This window comes from Rana temporaria, chromosome 12, assembly GCF_905171775.1.
Source record: "Rana temporaria chromosome 12, aRanTem1.1, whole genome shotgun sequence".
In the NCBI taxonomy this organism is placed as follows: Eukaryota; Metazoa; Chordata; class Amphibia; order Anura; family Ranidae; genus Rana; species Rana temporaria.
In genome coordinates this window covers 138,298,131-138,317,925 of record NC_053500.1, presented here as the reverse complement: position 1 = coordinate 138,317,925, position 19,795 = coordinate 138,298,131, and the positions used below count along the sequence as shown (strand labels likewise).

Sequence of the window (19,795 nt, the reverse complement as noted above, 5' to 3'; positions counted from 1 at the left end):
GAAACGTCCGACATCTGTGCTTCCCAACAAGAGTTTCTCCACTAAGTACGAAGTCATGTTTTGCTTGGGGATCAAATACTTATTTTACTCGCTGAACCGCAAATCAATTTATAACATTTGTATCGTGTTATTTCTGGATTTTTGGTTGATATTTTGTCTCCATCATTCAACCACTTGTCGACCGCCGCCAGTAGATATACGTCGGCAGAATGGCTCCTGTGGGCAAAGCAACGTTGGTACATTGCTTTAAAATTCCCGCCAAATGGGCGTGCGCTCCCCCCCCCCCCCCCCCGTGCTTGCAGGACCTGCAAACTCTGTCCCGCGATCGTGTCACGGAGAGGCAGAACTGGGAGATCCCTGGTCTGCCTTGTGACAGGACACCGATTGTCTGCTCCCTGTGATCGGGAGTAGTGATCACTGTCGTGTCACTCGTAGCCCAGCCCCCACACAGTTAGAATCACTCCCTAGGACACACTTAACCCTTTCCCTGCCTCCTACTGCTTAACCCCTTCCCTACACAGAAATCAGTGCATTTTTATAGCACTGATCGCTGTATAAATGACAATGGTCCCAAAATGGCGTCAAAAGTGTCCGATGTGTTCGCCATAATGTCGATTTAAAAATCGCTGATCACCGCCATCTCTAATGAAAAAAAAAATATTAATAAAAATGCCATGAAACCATCCCCTATTTTGTAGACGCTATAACTTTTGCGCAAACCAATCAATATACGTTTATTGCGATTTTATTTTTTTAACAAAAATAAGTAGAAGAATACATATCGGCCTAAACTAAGAAAAAAAAATCATTATTTTTTATATAATGGGGGGATATTTATTATAGTAAATTAAAAAATATAGCTTTTTTTTGTTTGTTTATAGCGCAAAAAATGAAAAACCGCAGAGGTGATCAAATACCACCCAAAGAAATCTCTATTTGTGGGGGGAAAAAGGACGTCTATTTTGTTTTGGGAGCCACGTCGCACGACCGCACAATTGTCAGTTAAAGCGGCGCAGTGCCGAATCGCAAAAAAAAATGGCGCGCTCCGGGGCTGAAGTGGTCAAAAGACCCCAATGATAAAAATGATAGAGCTTTCATTTGTTTTGTAAGTGGGCAAATTTACACAATCTGTAGGGGACCAAATCATTATTTTTCCCACTGTGTGTAATATAAATATATATTTATATTACACACAGTGGGAAAAATAATGATTTGTGCCAGGAGATAATGTGCCAGCGGGGTAAAGTGCCGCAAGGAAGAGAGAGAGTGTATATACACTCTCTCTCTTCCTTGCGGCACTTTACCCCGCTGGCACATTATCTCCTTGCCTGCAGATTCCGAGTGAAGGAGAAATCTTCCACCCTTATAAGCAGAGCCACTCGGTGGGAGATCCTTCCCATCTCTTTAGTGGCACACAGAGCGATAATGCTAATGTGAACGAGGTGATTAGGGTGTGCCAGGGCACATCCGACGCACCCTGTGCGCACTCCTATAGGGACACCTGTACATATAGGGCCTGCTGGGTTTCCAACTCGTTCACATTTTAGTTGGCTATCGAATAAAATGTAATTTTTAAAAGAATTCCATTATTTTCTCTCTGGAAAAAAAATTGAATGGGCAAGAATGACTCCACGAGCCCTCCATGTGTCAGAATCAAACATTTTCGGCAGTGCCACATGTCTACTGGGTTGCTGCCATTTACCAAAAACGAGGGCTGTCCCGTATAAAGGGCTGTTACCGTTAAGCCATCTTAAAGGGGGTCTCTGTGTCTAGACGACGTTTTCCTTCTGTAAATCTTGATCTGTGTATGGAGAAGTTTTGTAATATGAGGAGCAGCCGGGACGGTCGGTGTAGAACACATCCATTGGTTGGTGGCAAACAGACGGCTTCCGTAGTGCAGCCGAGGAGCTTCTACTTCCTTCTATGGGCGAGCCTCTTCCCTCCACGCCTCTGGGGTTCCTCCCAAAGCAGTTGCACATGCTCAGTGAGGGGAGGAATTTTAGTTTTAGAAGCTGGAAACCTTTTTTTTTTTTTTTTTTTTTTTTTTAATCGCTGCTTTTTAGAGGACGACTTGAGTGCATTTTTTCTTTATACACCTTTTAATGCAAAGTAGTCACATGTGAGATCCGGTACAGAGAGCATCGCCCAGCATGCGACTGTATTTTCCCTCTTCGCTAAAAACGACCATAAACTCGTATCCGTCCAGCTTTTATGTGTTTACAGGACAGTTTGTAGCTCAGTTTGCCATGTTGAGGGGTCCAGATTATCAAAACTCAACACGGTACAGAAAAGGCCATTCCCTACATTGCTGGAACGTTCGCTCTTTTATAAATCTGTCGTTTTTTATTTATAAAGTTTTTGCTTCCTGTTGTGCATTTTTATTTTATTTATATTTTAATTTGGTTCAGTGATGGACAGAATGTAGAATCTTGTATAAAGAATGTACAGTGCTTCATACTCCTTCCTTTTTTTTTTTTTTGTTAAGAAAAAATAAACCGTGCCCTGTAATGTTCTTGTATGAATAAAGTTTTATTTATTGCATTTAAATGGGGCAATATGGGGGATCTTTTTTATGATTGGATATTGGCCTTGCTTGCTTCTTGGACTTGTTTCTCTCATTTTAAATCTTATATATATATTTATTTTTTTCTTAATCGTTACTTTTTTTTTTTTTCCTTTCTGGGGGAAATGGTTCTCGGTGACATGCTAACTGTGATTTTGATCTTTTGAGCGGCTGTAAAATACGAGGCTAATAAACATTTTATACAATCTGCCTTTATTTACTTATTATTATTATTATTATTATTATTATTATTATTCATTTTTTTTTTTTTTTACTTCTGTGCCTTCAGCGTCACTTCTTTGCACACTTTTCATCTGCCAACCAATAAATGATCTCTCACTTTCCCCTCCATTCTTAAAGGATCTGCGTTGTTTTAATACAGGAAGGGGGCGTGTTGCAGATGTTTGGGGGGGTGGCGGTTAGTAGTAAAAAATATAAAGATAAGACCCTTTTCACATAGGATGGACTCCCTCGAGCGGATCCACCTGCTCAACGGGGGGATCTCTCTCCGCCAGGGTGGATTTGATTTAAATAAAGTAGATTTTAAATCATAATTTTTAAAGAGCAACTGTCATCTCTGTCCCGCTTTTGGCCCCTCCTCTATCCCCGATGTTGGCTCCTCCCTCTGTCCCCGCTGTTGGCTCCTCCCTCTGTCCCAGCTGTTGGCTCCTCCTCTGTCCCTGCTGTTGGCTCCTCCTCTGTCCCTGCTGTTGGCCCCTCCTCTGACCCCGCTGTTGGCTCCTCCTCTGACCCCGCTGTTGGCTCCTCCTCTGACCCCGCTGTTGGCTCCTCCTCTGACCCCGCTGTTGGCTCCTCCTCTGACCCTGCTGTTGGCCCCTCCTCTGTCCCTGCTGTTGGCTCCTCCTCTGACCCCGCTGTTGGCCCCCCCTCTGTCCCTGCTGTTGGCTCCTCCTCTGACCCCGCTGTTGGCTCCTCCTCTGACTCCGCTGTTGGCTCCTCCTCTGACCCCGCTGACGGACCTCTTGTGGACGTAGAGTAGCAAGTTACTGAACATTCCGTTTCAGTCTAGCCAACCTTGGATGGGGGGGGAGGAGACGAATAAGCAGAAGTTTCGCTTTCGCTTCGAAGCAACAGTGTAAAAAAAAATAATACATTTTTTTTTTAAATAAATGTATAATTAAAAAAAAAAATATTCTATATAAAAAAAAAAAAAAAAAGTAAAGTGCCCCTGTCCTTTCGTGTTGGCGTGCAAAGGCGAACACGTGCAACGGTCCTGCATGCAAACGGCCATAGTCCTGCACAGTATTACCGCGAACGTCAGATCATGGCCAATAATTTAAGCATCAGACCTCCTCTGTACATCCTAAAGTGTTAACCTGTAAAGGCTTTTAATCGCCTATGGATATTAGAATTTACATCGTTTGTCGCCATTGCACCGGTTTGTGCAATTTTAAAGCGTGACATGTTTGTTATCTATTTACTCACCATAACTTCATCTTTTATGTTTTACAATAAAAATGTGTTGCCTATTGTGTATTTTTTTTTTTTTTTGCATAAAAAAATTTTTTTCTCAAAAATTGTGTTTAAAAAATATCTGCGCAAATATCATGTGACATAAAAAAGAAAAAAAATGAAACTCACCAATTTATTCTCTAGGGCTTCTGCTTTAAAAAAAAAAAAGGGGGGCAAGAAAACGGCGGAGATTATCAGAGATACGCTACGCCGCCGTAACTTACTTGTCCTTGGTTCGAATCCAGAAAGAATTTGCGCCGTAAGTTACGGCGGCGTAGTGTATCTTTTGCAGCGTAACGGCGCCTAATTAAAATCGGCGAGTAGGGGGGCGTGTTTCATTTAAATGAAGCGCGTCCCTGCGCCGAACGAACTGTGCATGCGCCGTCCCTAAATTTCCCACCGTGCATTGCGCTAAATAACGTCGCAAGGACGTCATTGGTTTTGACCTGGACGTAAATTACGTCCATCCTGATTCACGAACGACTTGCGAAAAAAAAAAAAAATTCAAATGAAACGCGGGAACGACGGCCATACTTAACATGGCAAGTCTAACTATACGCCGCAAAACACCAGCTTTAACTATACGCCGGAAAAAGCCGAATAGAGACGACGTAAGAGAATGCGACGGCCGCGCGTACGTTCGTGGATTGTCGGAAATAGCTAATTTGCATATCCGACGCGGAAAACGACGAGAACTCCACCCAGCGGATGCCGAAGTATTGGATCCAAGATCCGAAGCCGTACGAAGCCGTACGCCTGTCGGATCGAACCCAGAAGCCGTCGTATCTTGGTTTGAGGATTCAAACTAAAGATACGACGCGGCAAATTTGAAAGTACGCCGGCGTATCAGTAGATACGCCGGCGTACTCTCTTTGTGGATCTGCCCCAAAATATTTATAATTTTTGGGGGTTCCAAGTAATTTTCTAGCAAAAAAAAAAAAAATACTGATTGTTACATAAATTTTGTATCTGGACTATTGTGGTTTTGATCCTCCAATAATTCTTTTTGCTGTTTTGCACTACAAACCAAGAAAATGGTGGAGATTGTCTGGGGGTGCAGAAGATGCCCGCCTGGTATGAGGGCACAATGCATAGTGTGTAAACAATAATAGAGCCCCCCCTCCCCCCACACCTACATGGAAAGACTAGATTGTAGAATTCCTCCGCAGGAATTTTTCTATCCCAGACAATAAACTGCGACTCGCGGCAGAACAATACCGAGACGATCACCGGAGCAGACAGGACCCTATGGGGGGGCTCCGCATATAACAACTGTACACATCCCCCCCCCACCTCCTACAGCTAAAACTTGTCTTTATATTGCAGCTTGGAAGCTGAAGTGGCGAGATTTTGAGAGGTTTCTGCGCTTAGTAAGTTTTTATGTGTTTTTTGAAAAAAATATCTTACTTTTTTTAACCCGCTTTTCTGTGATCTGCTACGACCGCCCGGGAGAACGTATTGTAGTGTATAGGTGGGGGGGGGAAGGGGGGGAGAGCGACCCCTTTTTTATTGGCCAGTCGAAACATGCTTTGGTCTTGGGTGTCATAGAGACAGCAGAAGGTGATAATATATAAATATATATTTATATATTTATATATATATATATATATATATATATATATATATATATATATATATAGTTTATTTATTATATATATATTACAATACCTGATCAATAGAAATATACAAAATAACATTAGAATTGTATTGTGGTCATTAAAATGGGTCCATTGCGTGCATCTCTGTACATGCGCGCCGCAGCATAATAATATATTTATCTGTAGATGTATAGAGGGGAGAATACAAAACATTCCCAACTATGTGTGACTTGTCCGTGCAATGATAATAGTTATTAAAGTAATAATAAAAAATATTCTTTATTAAATATAAATTAAAATGTATACATTTTTATAGATTTTTATCATTTTATCTATTTTAATTTATATTTAATAGTTAATAAAAGTAATAATAAAAAATATTCTTTATTATCATTGCACAGACTAGTCATATGTGCTGGGAAACGTGTATTGTTTTCTAATGTATACATTTATAGATTTTTATTATTTTATCTATTTGTATTTAATAAAGAATATTTTTATTAAATTACAAAAGATTAAAATAATAAAAATCTATAAATGTATACATTAGAACAATACACAAGTATCCCAGCACATATGACTAGTCTGTGCAATGATAATAGTTAAAGAATATTTTTTATTATTAGATTTATTATTACTTTTATTAACTATTATCATTGCACAGACTAGTCATATGTGCTGGGAAACTTGTGTATTGTTCTAATGTATACATTTATAGATTTTTATTATTTTAATCTTTTTTAATTTAAGAATATTTTTTATTATTAGATTATTACTTTTATTATTAAATTAAAATAGATAAAATTAAAAAAATATATAAACTTATACATTAGAACAATACACAAGTTTCCCAGCACATATGACTAGTTTGTGCAATGATAATCGTTAATAAAAGTAATAATAAATCTAATAATAAAAAATATTCTTTAACTATTATCATTGCACAGACTAGTCATATGTGCTGGGAAACTTGTGTATTGTTCTAATGTATACATTTTATAGATTTTTTTTATTTTTTTATCTATTGGAACAATGCACAAGTTTCCCAGCACATATGACTATTCTTTGCAATGATAATAGTTAAAGAATATTTTTTATTATTAGATTATTACTTTAACACTTATCATTGCACAGACTAGTCATATGTGCTGGGAAACTGGTGTATTGTTCCAATGTATACATTTATCGATTTTTATTTTATCTATTTTAATTTAATAAAGAATATTTTTATTATTAGATTATTACTTTATTAAATTAAAATAGATAAAATAATAAAAATCTATAAATGTATACATTGGAACAATACACCAGTTTCCCAGCACATAGGACTAGTATGTGCAATGATAATAGTTGGTTAAAGTAATAATCTGATAATAAAAATTATTCTTTATTAAATATAAATTAAAATGTATACATTTTATAGATTTTTATCTATTTTAATTTATATTTAATAAATATTTTTTATTATTATATTTATTACTTTTATTAACTATTACCATTGCACAGACTAGTCATATGTGCTGGGAAACGTGTGTATTGTTCTAATGTATAAGTTTTTATATATATATATATATATATATATATATATATATATATATATATATATATATATATATATATCTATTTTACTTTAATAATAGAAGTAATCTAAAAATATTTTTTATTAAATTAAAAAAGATTAAAATAATAAAAATCTATAAATGTATACATTAGAACAATACACAAGTTTTCCAGCACATATGACTAGTCTTTGCAATGATAATAGTTTAATAATAAATCTAATAATACAAAATATTCTTTCTTTTATTAACTATTATCATTGCACAGACAAGTGGTATGTGCTGGGAAACTTGTGTATTGTTCTAATGTATACATTTTTATAGATTTTTATTTTATCTATTTTAATTTAATAAAGAATATATTTTTTTATTATTAGATGTATTATTACTTTTATTAACATTGCACAGACTAGTCATATGTGCTGGGAAACCTGTGTATTGTTCTAATGTATACATTTCATAGATTTTTTTTTTAAGTTTCCCAGCACATATGACTAGTCTGCAATGATGATAGTTCGTTAAAGTAATAATCAAAAATATTCTTTATTAAATTAAAATAGATAAAATATTTAAATCTATAAATGTATACATTGGAACAATACACCAGTTTCCCAGCACATATGACTAGTCAATGATGATTAATAAAGTAATAATAATATTATTATTATTATTACACTAATATTACTATGTATTATTGTTATGAAAATTAAAGTTATACATTTTATAGTTCTATATTTTTATTGATTTGAACAAAACATATGTTGCCCAGCACATAAGACTAGTCGGTGCAATTATAATAATTTAAAGTAATTTAATAATAAATATTACAATTATTTAAAACAATAATAGTATTATTAATGTATATAAATAAATAAATATGTATAGATTAGAACAATATATAATCAAAATCTATAGCTATAAATGTATAGATTACTACAATATAATCAAAATCTAGAACTATAAATGTATAGATTAGAACAATATAATCAAAATCCACAGTAAATGTATAGATTAGAACAATACACAAGTTTTCCAGCACTAAAATACAAATAGTAAAATAATATTTATGGTTATTTAAAACCATAATATATATTATTACAATAAATATAGAACTATAAATGTATAGATTGGAATCACACAAGTTCCTTCAGCACATGAATAATAAAAAAAAAAAGAATATAAAATAACTATGAACAAAGCAATGCAAAAGCTTTGTACATAAATAACAAAAAAAAAGGCTATTGATTAAAACAACTCGAACATTCTCTGGCACGTGGTAGGACTAGTCTACAAAAAACAAAAGCAAGAAAAAAAAACACAAAAACATTATATATATATATATATATATATATATATATATATATATATATATATATATATATATATATATATATATTAAAAAAATTATATAGATATCTAATATAGATGGATAGGTAGAAATATGGATAGATTTTATATATATATATATATATATATATATATATATATATATATATATATATATATATATATATATATATATATATATATATATATAATCTCTATATTAACAATGGTAAAAAATAAATAAATTAAATCTAGCTACAGATGAGAGAAAGGCAAAAGCTACCCAGCTCCCAATAAAATTTGTTGGCACGTAAAAAACAATAAAATGAGAATAAAATAATAATTTTAATTGGAAACTACGTTCTTCGGCCACCAAGAAATTCCTGCGATACTTGGTGCCATGTAGTGATCAAATGCAATATTTTCCATTATTAATAAAAATTTGACCAGCATAAAAAAATAGCCTAATAAAGTTTTGTTTGTCCATTCACACAGAACTAATGTACTTTCATTGTGTGAGTTGCTATGCCATTTTTTTTTTTTATATATAAATGCACCCCATAGTATACAGGCGGTATATTTATATAGTGTGGCACTGCAGGTATTCATAAACATTTGTCTCCTATTGATGACTGGGCGGTTGTAGCAGAGCACAGAACACTCGCCGATCGCTAACCTCCCTCTTCTGGGGACATCATTTTGGCTTCTTTAACTTTTTCTTGGGCAAGAACGGTCACACTAACTCCTCCTCTCTGGTCCTTGTCTACAACAAAATGGCTGACTAACTGCTGTGCTTCTCGTCCCCCCATGGACCTCCCCGCCTTCCCATTCTGAAGACGGATGGCGGCTCCATGTCTGTCTCATCACGCCGGGTTCCTGTCTCCGGCTCTCTGCTCTCTCTTTATTTTCCTGTTGTGTTTTATTGTTTGTTTTATATGAATTTGAATGTGTTTTATTTTTTTTTATTTTTTTTACTTGACACCGTGCTGATCTACTAACCCACATAGCATATCCTATGACATATAACCAATGTACGAGATTACATGTATACAAATCCAAGTCATCAAACCTCCATAAATTCACATGATAGAAGAACAATCTGACAAATGCCCAAAAGGTAATTAAACTGGTCTACAAGGAGAAGGCCTCAGAAATGAAAGTAGCTGTTCCAGGAATTGGGTCCCTAATGAAGGAAAGTGATTGTAAACGATCACAACCCGTTTAGTTTAGCCCCTTCCCGCCCGCGCTATAGCCGAAAGATGGCTACAGCGGGGGCCTTAATTGCTGGGAGGGATTTCTGGTGCGCCCTCCTGTGCATGAGCTGCCTCTGCTCCTCCTGCATGGCGCACTCTGTGATAAGTCGATCCCAACCCTCTTGCCACGTGATCAGCTGTCAGCCAATGAGCCGGTAATCTTCCTTTTTTTTTTCCCCCTCCTCACACTAACGGGGGGCAAAGATCACCGGCTTCTGTCAGAGGGACATCGGTCCAGAACATGGAGAGCCGCCGCTTCATCTGTGCCCACCAGTACCACCTGGCAGTGCACACCAGTGCTACCTTTCAGTGCCACCTTATTGGTGCAGCCTATCAGTGCCCATCCGTGCAATCTATCAATGCCCACCAGTGCCACCTTATTAGTTCCTATTGGTGCAACCTATCAGTGCAGCCTCATCGGCGCACATTCATTTTCCAAACAGAAACATTACATGTTTGCACAATGTTTTAACAAAAAAGGAAAAAAAAAAAAGTCAGTCTTTTTCTGTTTAGCAGAAAATAAAAACCCCAGTAGTGATCAAAATACCACCAAAATTTGTGGGGAAAAAAAACTGACCGCAATCGCGGGCCACCCGGGGACATAGAGTTCCCGGGACCCGCGAGCGCACTCACAAGGCACGCGGTGGGTGCACGCACCCGCCCGCTGGCAAATTTAAAGGGACGTACAGGTATGCCCATTTGTCTGCCCCTGCGTGTATCTGCGTGCGTGCGGCGGTCGCTATGTGGTTAAACGCAAAGCTATTCTTATTTATATCCTCCACACCATTGGGACTGCAAAAGGCAATGGACTTTTTCTTCTTTGACGCAGATAAGTTGCAACAACGAGGGGCACAACTCTTGTCCTGATCCCCTATTTTGCATCCAATATGTAGGTGGTGTGCCACCTTACAACTGCCGTCATACCGCTCTTTTTGAGATGCAGCTGGAACCTCGCCACACATGTAGCAGAAGTTATTTGCATTGGTTACATATTTTCGAGGCGTCTTGACTTCTGACGGACAATATCATGCAACTGTTCCTTGGAAATGTTGGGCAACGACGCTTTCACAAGCCACCAGACGTAACTGTATAATGTGTAGATCTGACCAAGACAAATGTACCTTACAATAAAAGAACAATAAATGGCAGTTGGGTGATGATCTTTAGTGTCGAAGTGAAGATCAATGTACAGTGGAACCTCGGATTACGAGCATAATCCGTTCCAGGAGAACGCTCGTAATCCAAAGTACTCGCATATCAAAGCGAGTTTCCCCATTGAAGTCAATGGGAATTAAAATAATTTGTTACTCATTGACTTCAATGGCATGCAATACCGCATGCGGCCAGAGGCGGGGGGGGGGGGGGGGGGCGACAGCCTCGGAAAGGCCCAAGGACAGTTTGGCTGACTTAGGAAAGACTCCATTAACAAGCCTTTCCGAGGTTTGCTGAACTGTCCTCTGGCCTTTTTGGCTGTTTCCGAACGGCGACCCCCCCCACGCCAAACGCGGTACTGCACACCTCTTTGGCCTGAATCCTGCTTGTTTTGCGAGCAACACTCGCAAACCGAGGTTAGGATTTTAGGAAACGCAGTGATCGTATTGCAAAACGCTTGTTAACCACGTTACTCGCTGCCCCCCCCCCCCCCCCCACAGATAGCTAAGAAGCTGAATGGTGTCACTGGAAACTTATCTGAGAGGCAGAAATCGCTCCCGGAACCCCTAGAAACCTCCGGAGGAACCTCATTTGAGAGAAGCTGCACTAGAAGATTGCAGTAGCGTCCTTCTGATGTCGTGTTGTACAGTCTTTGTGTCTCTGTATTGTGCCTCTTTGGGTTTTGTCAGCTCTACAGTTAGCCTTTTATTTATCAGAGTGTCTTTAATATGAACTGCATGCAAATCTGAGGTTTGAAGGTGCATGCATTGAACCTGTTATGAGGTCTGAATGTTTATGCATTGGCGCTGGGTTGAGGTTTAAATGTGCATGCATTGGAGCTGGACTGAGGTTTGAAGGTGCATGCATTGGAGCTGGACTGAGGTTTGAAGGTGCATGCATTGGCGCTGGGCTGAGGTTTGAAGGTGCATGCATTGGCACTGGGCTGAGGTTTGAAGGTGTATGCATTTGCGCTGGGCTGAGGTTTGAAGGTGCATGCATTGGCACTGGGCTGAGGTTTGAAGGTGCATGCATTGGCGCTGGGCTGAGGTTTGAAGGTGCATGCATTGGCGCTGGGCTGAGGTTTGAAGGTGCATGCATTGGCACTGGGCTGAGGTTTGAAGGTGTATGCATTTGCGCTGGGCTGAGGTTTGAAGGTGCATGCATTGGCGCTAGGCTGAGGTTTAAGGGTGCATGCATTGGCACTGGGCTGAGGTTTGAAGGTGCATGCATTGGCGCTAGGCTGAGGTTTGAAGGTGCATGCATTGGCGCTAGGCTGAGGTTTAAGGGTGCATGCATTGGCACTCGGCTGAGGTTTGAAGGTGCATGCATTGGCGATAGGCTGAGGGTACATGCATTGGCACTGGGCTGAGGTCTGAAGGTGCATTTATTGGCGCTGGGCTGAGGTTTGAATATAAACATGTTACGTATGTGTACCAGTCGTTGTACTGCTAATAAAGTTTAGCTTATTGTTATTATTCCTTTGAAAATGGTGATGATCACTCTACACCTAAAATGGAGAAAATGCATGCAACATGACATGTCCCCAGTGACTACCAAAATAATAAATGGAAGGGGTTCCAGCACAGTGGGCTCACATTATTGCTCATATGTAATGCAGCGTGCTGGAGCAATGAAGGTGTGCTGTATACACCCTTCCATATTTTGGTGATATAATGCGTAGATGTTTTCTATAGTAATTTCCCCCAGGATTATTATTCTATGGTAGTGGCCCCCAGGATTGGTTTTCTATAGTAATGGTCCTCGGGATTATTAGTTGGAAATATTGTGGATTTTGTGGTTGAACACATTTACAGATGTTCTCTATATAGAGCTTAGGGAAGTGCTGGAAGTAAGCACCATTCTGATTGGTTAGCCTCAGGCAATGCGGATAGTCAATATGTAAGAAGCTGAAGGTCATTTCTTTCCTCTTTTTCTCCTTTTGCTAAACTAGACTTATATTCTGAAATGTGGATGCCACAGGAATGTTCCAATGTACAGGTAGGTCCACCTGAGGCTTTCCTGCCGACCTCACTGCAAGTAACAGACATTCTTAAAGTGTAACTAAAGGCAAAACTTGTTTTAGTGTTGGATGGAGTGGAGGTGGATTAGACCCCCTGTTAGTTTGTATTTCTCTCTGTGTCCACATTAGTGAGATTCACCCTCTGCTTTGTCCTGTTTACCATTTTCATTGAAAGTAAATCCAAAATTTTTGGGATTGTACCCACAAAATCAGGGGGAGGGTTAATCTTCCAATCGGGACTTGGGGGTCCCCAAGGAACTCCTTGAAAGCGGAGTTCCACCCTAAAGTGGAACTCCCGCTGATCGGATCCCTCCCCCCCTCCGGTGTCACATTTGACACCTTTCAGGGGGAGGGGGGTGCAGATACCTGTCTAAACAGGTATTTGCACCCACTTCCGGCCAGTCTGCGGGCACGACGTCCCCCCCGTTGTTTTCCGGGAACACTCGGCTCCCAGAGCACAGCGGGAGCCAATCAGCAGGCGCAGTGTGACTCGCGAATGCGCCGTAGGGAACCGGGCAGTGAAGCCGGAGCGCTTTACTTCCTGGTTCCCTCACCGAGGATGGCGCGTTGGGGGGGGGGGGGGGGATGGGTCAGCAGAGTGATGACTGATCGCTCATCCTCTGCTGCGGACAGCGCTGGACTCCAGGACAGGTAAGTGTGCCGATATTAAAAGTCAGCAGCTGCAGTATTTGTAGCTGCTGACTTTTAATGTTTTTTTTTCAGCGGACATGCGCTTTAATTTGCAGGGATTTCCTATCACTTCCTGTTTGGCTGTGGGACAGGAAATCTCCCCACTGGGACTATGATGTAAAAAAAAAATCTTACCGGGGTTCTAACCCCCCCTTCTTACTCCATCCAACATGGGGGGGGGGGGGGGGAAGAAAAAACAAAAGTTTTGCCAATAGTTTTACTTTAAAGCTCCATGCAATGTTGTTTTGTTTATAGGAGAACAAAAAATGTAAAACTTTTGTCAGGTTTTTATTTGTCTACATTGGGTAGATTTTCCCTCACTTCCTGTCCTGTGACACCAGCTACAGGAAATGAGAACGCAGCTGTCACTGGATGGGACTTGGCCACCTGCATTCTCATTGGCGGGATTTCCAGTGACATGCTGTGAAGGAACAATCACATGAACCCTCCATGCTTCATCCAAAGAAAATACTTTGGCTAGACTTGGCTTTAAATCAGTACCTGAGATACAAAATTGTCGCTGTGATTTAATGTTTCAATGTGTCCCAATGTTAAAAACTGGAATGTTCAAAAATGTCTGCCATTTTAGTTATTGGTAGCATCTGGTGGGTTGTGGTATCGTAGACCACCCGGGCATTTCAGTTCTGATCTTTTTGCAGGAAATACCGCGTGTGTTGCTTGTTCTTTAAAGCCCCCAGTATAGTCGGGGTGAGAGTGGATCTTCTTATACAGGCTCTGCCCATTATATGCCATCTGTTCTTCCCCTGAGATTGAGGGTCCTCATAGGTTGGGGGGAAATCCTAGGCATCCCCTCTGCAGAAAGCATGACTATTGAATTTTTTTTCTTATAACCTATTCCGATAATATATGAAATGATAAAATTCTGTGTTTTTCCTAATTCACATGATGATGTTTATACTGTTCTCTACATTTAAATGCAGATTTAAACTTCTCCACAAGAGTGACAGTTGCCCAGTGGTTGGACCAAACCATAGGACTTTTCAAGGGGGTGATGCAACCATCGCTTATTACATGGTGTAACCACTTGTGCGTTCGCCTTTTGTGCACGGGGGACTGGGTGCTTTAAAAAAAAAAATGATATTTATTTAAATTATTTCAGCATTGTTTCTTTACATTTTTTTGGATCACTTTTATTGCCGTTATAAGGAATGTAAAATTGTGACAGCAATAGGCAGTGGCAGGTCCTTTTTTATGGAGAGATCTGGAGTCTATTAGACCTCAGATGTCTCCTCTGCCCTAAATGCCAAGATCGGTATGTCTGTTTAGATGCTTTGCCCATTTAAAAAAAACAAATTGGTGCCAGGAAGTGATGTCGCTGCCTGTTTCCTGTAGCACAGAGATCACCTTCTGGTCCTCCATGATCTCTGTGGTAAGCTGGTGGTATTGCCGGTGATCTGCCGATATGGTTCCTCCTATCGATATTGTCCCCCCCTTGACTGCGCAGGCGCAATCCCAGCCAACGGAAATCACCGAACCTGATCAGCTGTTTTCAGGTGTACCCGCCCCTTAGTTGTTCTTGCAACAGGTCCAGGGCGACGTGGAATTCGCTGTAAGTGGACAGTCGGCCTCATGTCCTCGCTCGCCCACCTGGCTCTTTTTTTTTTTTTTTAACATCTCCAAGTCCACGGGGATAGTAAGGAATGAGCCTGGATGCTGCCCTGAGTACACCTGAAGAACAGCTGATCAGGTTTGGCGATTTCCGTGGGCTTCGTCTGTGCCGGGGGGGGGGGGCACCATATCGATAGGAGAACTATCTCGACAAGACACCGGCTTTTATTCCAGGCTTGCCACAGGGATGGGAGATCCCGGAGAGGCAATGGCCTAATTAGCCGCTAGGATAGCTTTTTACATAAAAGCTGTCCGGCAACTTTTAAAAAAACGGTTCTGGGTTGATGGCTGCAGCCATAACCCCTGTACAACCACTTGAAGTCCAGTGACGTATGGGTACGTGATTTGGCATTAGGTGGATATACTGGTATATTTTTTAAATGTTGCCTTCTGCACCCCCAGCAGTCTTATGGTTGGTCCCTTTTTCCCCCATCGCTGTCCTTTTTGTTGAACAGTTTAGTCTACTTGTCAATATGGTGACAATTATACAGAAATTAGAAATTAAGTAACCAGAGAATGTATATTGTGGTAATTTGTACAGTAATGTTCCAGAGACAAGGTGGACGAGTTCCTTTAGGGTCCAGAATGTGACCTCCGCATTACCAATTGGAGGGCACCAAGCTTGGTCTTGCAGGGAAGCCCTTTGTCTGTCCAATGCTGGTGGCTTTGTATCTCACATGAGATAAGTATACCGGCTTTGGGTCTTCGGTATCTGCTGTGGTCATAGTGTGACCTGCCTGTCCCTCAGTGTGCACCAGAAGAGTTAAATTTAGGAGGTCCCAGCACTCCCCCCACTCTAAGAACATAGCTAGATTAGTACTACCATGTACCAACTTCATATTGTAATCTTAGTCCCTGAAGCTTGCAGTTTCTGGAAGTACACAAGGAGGGGGAGGGGGGGGGGATCTCAAATTCTGATTACTGCTTTGTGTCTATTGAGCGCATAACGAAAAAGTCCTATCTGCCACACATTGCTGTAAGTGTTAATGACAGCCTCAGCCCAGGCCCCAGCCAAGCCATGCTCCTCCAACCTGTTTCGCTCCACCCCTGGAGCTTAATCACCACTAGGGGGGGGGGGCGAAACACGTTGGGGATGTGGCTTGGCTGGAACCGAAGCTGAGGCTGTCATTCACACTTTTACAGGGTTGTGCAGCGCATGGGACTTTTTTTTTTTGGTCTTTCTTGTGTTAATGGAGCTGGGATGAGCTCTGTCCTTACGGCACTCTCAGAGGTGTAGCACAGAAAGGACCCAGATGGAGCCTTGAGTGGCAACCATTTGGTTTCTGGTCCATGGAGGTGAGGGGTGCCCAAGGAGCACAGGTGAGTGGTGGCCAAGTGAGCGGCTGTCTCTCATACCATGCAGAATATTTCCTTAAAACATTTTAATTCCATATGCAAATTGTTTTTTTTTTATGTTTACATTTCTTATCTGTATGGCAGGGTTATTCGATTAGCGGACCTCCAGCTGTTGCAGAACTACAAGTCCCATTAAGCGTAGCAAGACTCTGACAGCCACAAGCATGACACCCAGGGACAGAGGCATGATGGGACTTGTAGTTTTGCAACAACTGGAGGTCCGCTAATTGCATATAACTGCTGTAGGGGATTGTTTAGCATTTCCCACCAATCTCTCCCACAGCTTTGATATGGAATGAAATGTAATTTGTTCTGGATCCCCACAGTAGCCGGCTTAGCTGTCCTTGACCCTGCATTCCTATACTTGCCAATAACGGCCTTCACATTAAATCTTTGTGCCAGGGTTGTAGAACCTTTCTGGTGGCCAGAACTTGTATTTATTTTATATTACAGAGGTTGTGTCAAACCAAGCTGGCACACCCTTATGGCAGCAGAGGGGGGGGGTTGTGATGGAGAGAACTCCCCCTCCACCCTGCTGGGGATCCAAGGATGTTTCCACAGCTAATGGACTCCACCTAGAAGTGAAATGTCACTTTTTGGGCCAGCTGGCCCCTTGGGATGACTAGGTTCCATTTATTTTTTTCCTCCAGTGTCCTACCTGTTGTTGGTAAAAGTACAACTTGCCTCTTATTTCCCAACAGAAATCCCTTTCTGGAAATCCGGTTGAGGCCCACGATGACAAACGACCGATCGGCTCCCCACATGAATTGACGCTGACTACCCTCCGGAGGAGCCGTGAATCTTTGCCTCTTTGCCTCTGTGCCCTTGTACGCCGGTGAACGGGGCCGGGAGAGATGACAGATGAGTGAACTCTATCCCCTTGTCTTATCTTCTCCCCACAGCTTATGCAGGCGCTATACAGCCTGTACAGTCACTTGTTAACTCTACGCACAGGCAACCTGGATGGGTGTGAAAAGTGACAACCCAATCTGCTCTGTATGAATTGCACCTATTTATTTTAACAAATTATCTTCTTGTAACTTCATGTCTTTGGCACACACCTTTACCCAATCGGTTTAGTTTCTCCCACAGAAATACCGGTCTCTAAGACGAGGAGGGTAGTGTAGAAATCTCAACAACCGGTCAGAGAATCTTCTCATGGTGGCCCTATATTTGCTCCCTGCAGGGTGGGCGAAGAGCTGTGCAGAGCAACCAATCATTTTTATGCCCCACCCTAGAGGGGAAAATCGTAAAGCCATGCACAGTTTAAAAAGCTTTAATATTTATATATCTATATAAATCCAGCTTGCTTTTTGCCCCTCCCCCCGGGTATAAATGCTGGAATATTGCAAGATCCGTTGATGGGGGTTGTTATGTATTTTATCGTCAGCTGCTGCCATTTTTTTTTGCGCTAGAAAGCTGTAAAATCGGCCTGCTGAGAACATATAATGTCATTCACTAAGCTGTGGCCATCTTGTAAGAACAGCCAATCGTAAATCAGAGTGTTGTCATCCGTTCCTAACGGAGTGACATCGCTAATGACGTCACATGGACACGCCTTCTTAACTTGGCAAGAGTATACAAATTAAAAAAACTTCCTAGATGTCAGAACAGGTTCTCTTCAAATCTTTACACTTTTTCATTCATAAGAGAAAATAAGTTTATTTTCTAATAATAAATTTGTATATAAAGTCTATTTAATAAAAATAATGCAGTGGAGGGATGAATGGGAAGATGGTGGTTATGACCCGAGGTGGTTATATACATTGTAGCATGTGCTGTATGCCTGCATAGGTTTTGGTAAAAATCCTTTGACCCCTCCCCCTCTGTTCCAGGGGCCGGCCCCTGCGGAATAAAAGGGGGGGTGTTTAGTCCCTTTTATCTTTGTTGCAGAAGAATTTTTTCATGAATAGAATTTGCATTTATCTGTTGGCCTTCTGGAGGAGGAGGAGGAGCTGATTATTGGCGCCGGCCTGTCCTGCGCTCGTCCTCCTGGAGCATGCTGGGAGGATAAGGCGGAGAATCTGGACGCCGCCGGCTTCTCATCTTCCTTCAGACCCTTTGTAATAAGAAACTTTACAGCCAAATGTAATAACCAGAGCTCAAATCTTCTGCTTGTACAATAATCTTTCTGGTGAACGGCGCTCCTGGCTTTGAGCGCAGATTTTAGCGGGAATGCTAGCTGTAGCTTTAAGAAGCATTGAGCAGCAGCCATTCACTATTTAGCATGTAGTAAGTATCTGCAGATGTTAGTCCGGAGCTGACCCATTGCTGATTGATGTGGTCAGTGAGTGTCCCTGGAGATGTGCTCACCAAGGTCCCACAGAGGAGGTTCAGATTTTTCCTTGTATTGGAACCCCTGTTTGTTGTGTCCCTATTGGGCAGATATGCCGTCACTTCCTGTCTTGGTGACCATTTGTATCCAATGTGCCGATAAACTTACCGGGAATCAAAGGCAGGGCGTATAGAGCAGAATGCACTTCTTGTGGCCCTCAGGAGCCCCTGTGGTGTGTTTTTGATGCCTTAGAGAAAAGGCCGTGTGCAGTGTAATCCCAACCAATCACATTTGCACTTATAAGTTTTTAAAAACATGCCCCAAAAAAACATTCATATGTGATGACGCCGGCCACCGTTGTACCGAGGCGTGTCTGTGTAAGGCCAGCCATACATTGTCCATTTAGATTTACCTTCACCTTTGTAGTACAAGGCCCTTCCTGATTGTGAATCTACCTATTTCAGTTTGTATCCAAAGAGTTAGGCCGGCTCATCAGTAGATAAGCCGACCTAACTCTGAATCTACGCCGGCGTTTGTTTAAGTGTATGCTCAAACAGAAATACACTTAAACAAAGCCAAGATAGGCCTATCTTAGCTTGCAATGTTTCTGTTGTCTGCTAGATGGCGCTTCCATTGCGGCCGGCGTAATTATGTAAATGAGGGGATACGCCGATTCACAAACGTACGCCAGGCCTACACCGTCACATTACGTTGTTTCCGTAAGGGATAGGCCGCCTAAAGTTATTCTACCTATGAGGTGGAATAACAATGTTAAGTATGGCCGCCGTTCCCGCCGCGGGGTTCGAATTTTTAACGTCGTTTGCGCAAGTCGTCCGCGAATCGGGATTTACGTCCACGTCGAAATCAATAGGCCCGTACGGCCTACTTAGCCGCAATGCGC

General features: G+C 41.1%; 1 protein-coding gene across 3 annotated transcripts in view; it reads left to right on the top strand.

The window, feature by feature from the left end:
* The window catches only part of BAIAP2 (BAR/IMD domain containing adaptor protein 2), a 103,879-nt gene extending 84,536 nt beyond the window's left edge, over positions 1 to 19,343 (top strand). Inside the window, exons 13-15 of one of the 3 annotated variants that reach the window (XR_005744501.1) lie at positions 5,363 to 5,406; positions 12,876 to 12,922; positions 17,321 to 17,403. Coding sequence is in view for 2 of the 3 variants with exons in the window: in XM_040330946.1 (XP_040186880.1) it covers positions 17,321 to 17,390 (70 nt within the window). In the remaining variant the exon portion in view is untranslated. Of the gene's footprint in view, positions 1 to 5,362; positions 5,407 to 12,875; positions 12,923 to 17,320 lie in introns of all 3 variants that reach the window. The other 2 variants (XM_040330945.1, XM_040330946.1) reach the window with 2 other exon arrangements.
* Positions 19,344 to 19,795: the final 452 nt, after the last annotated feature.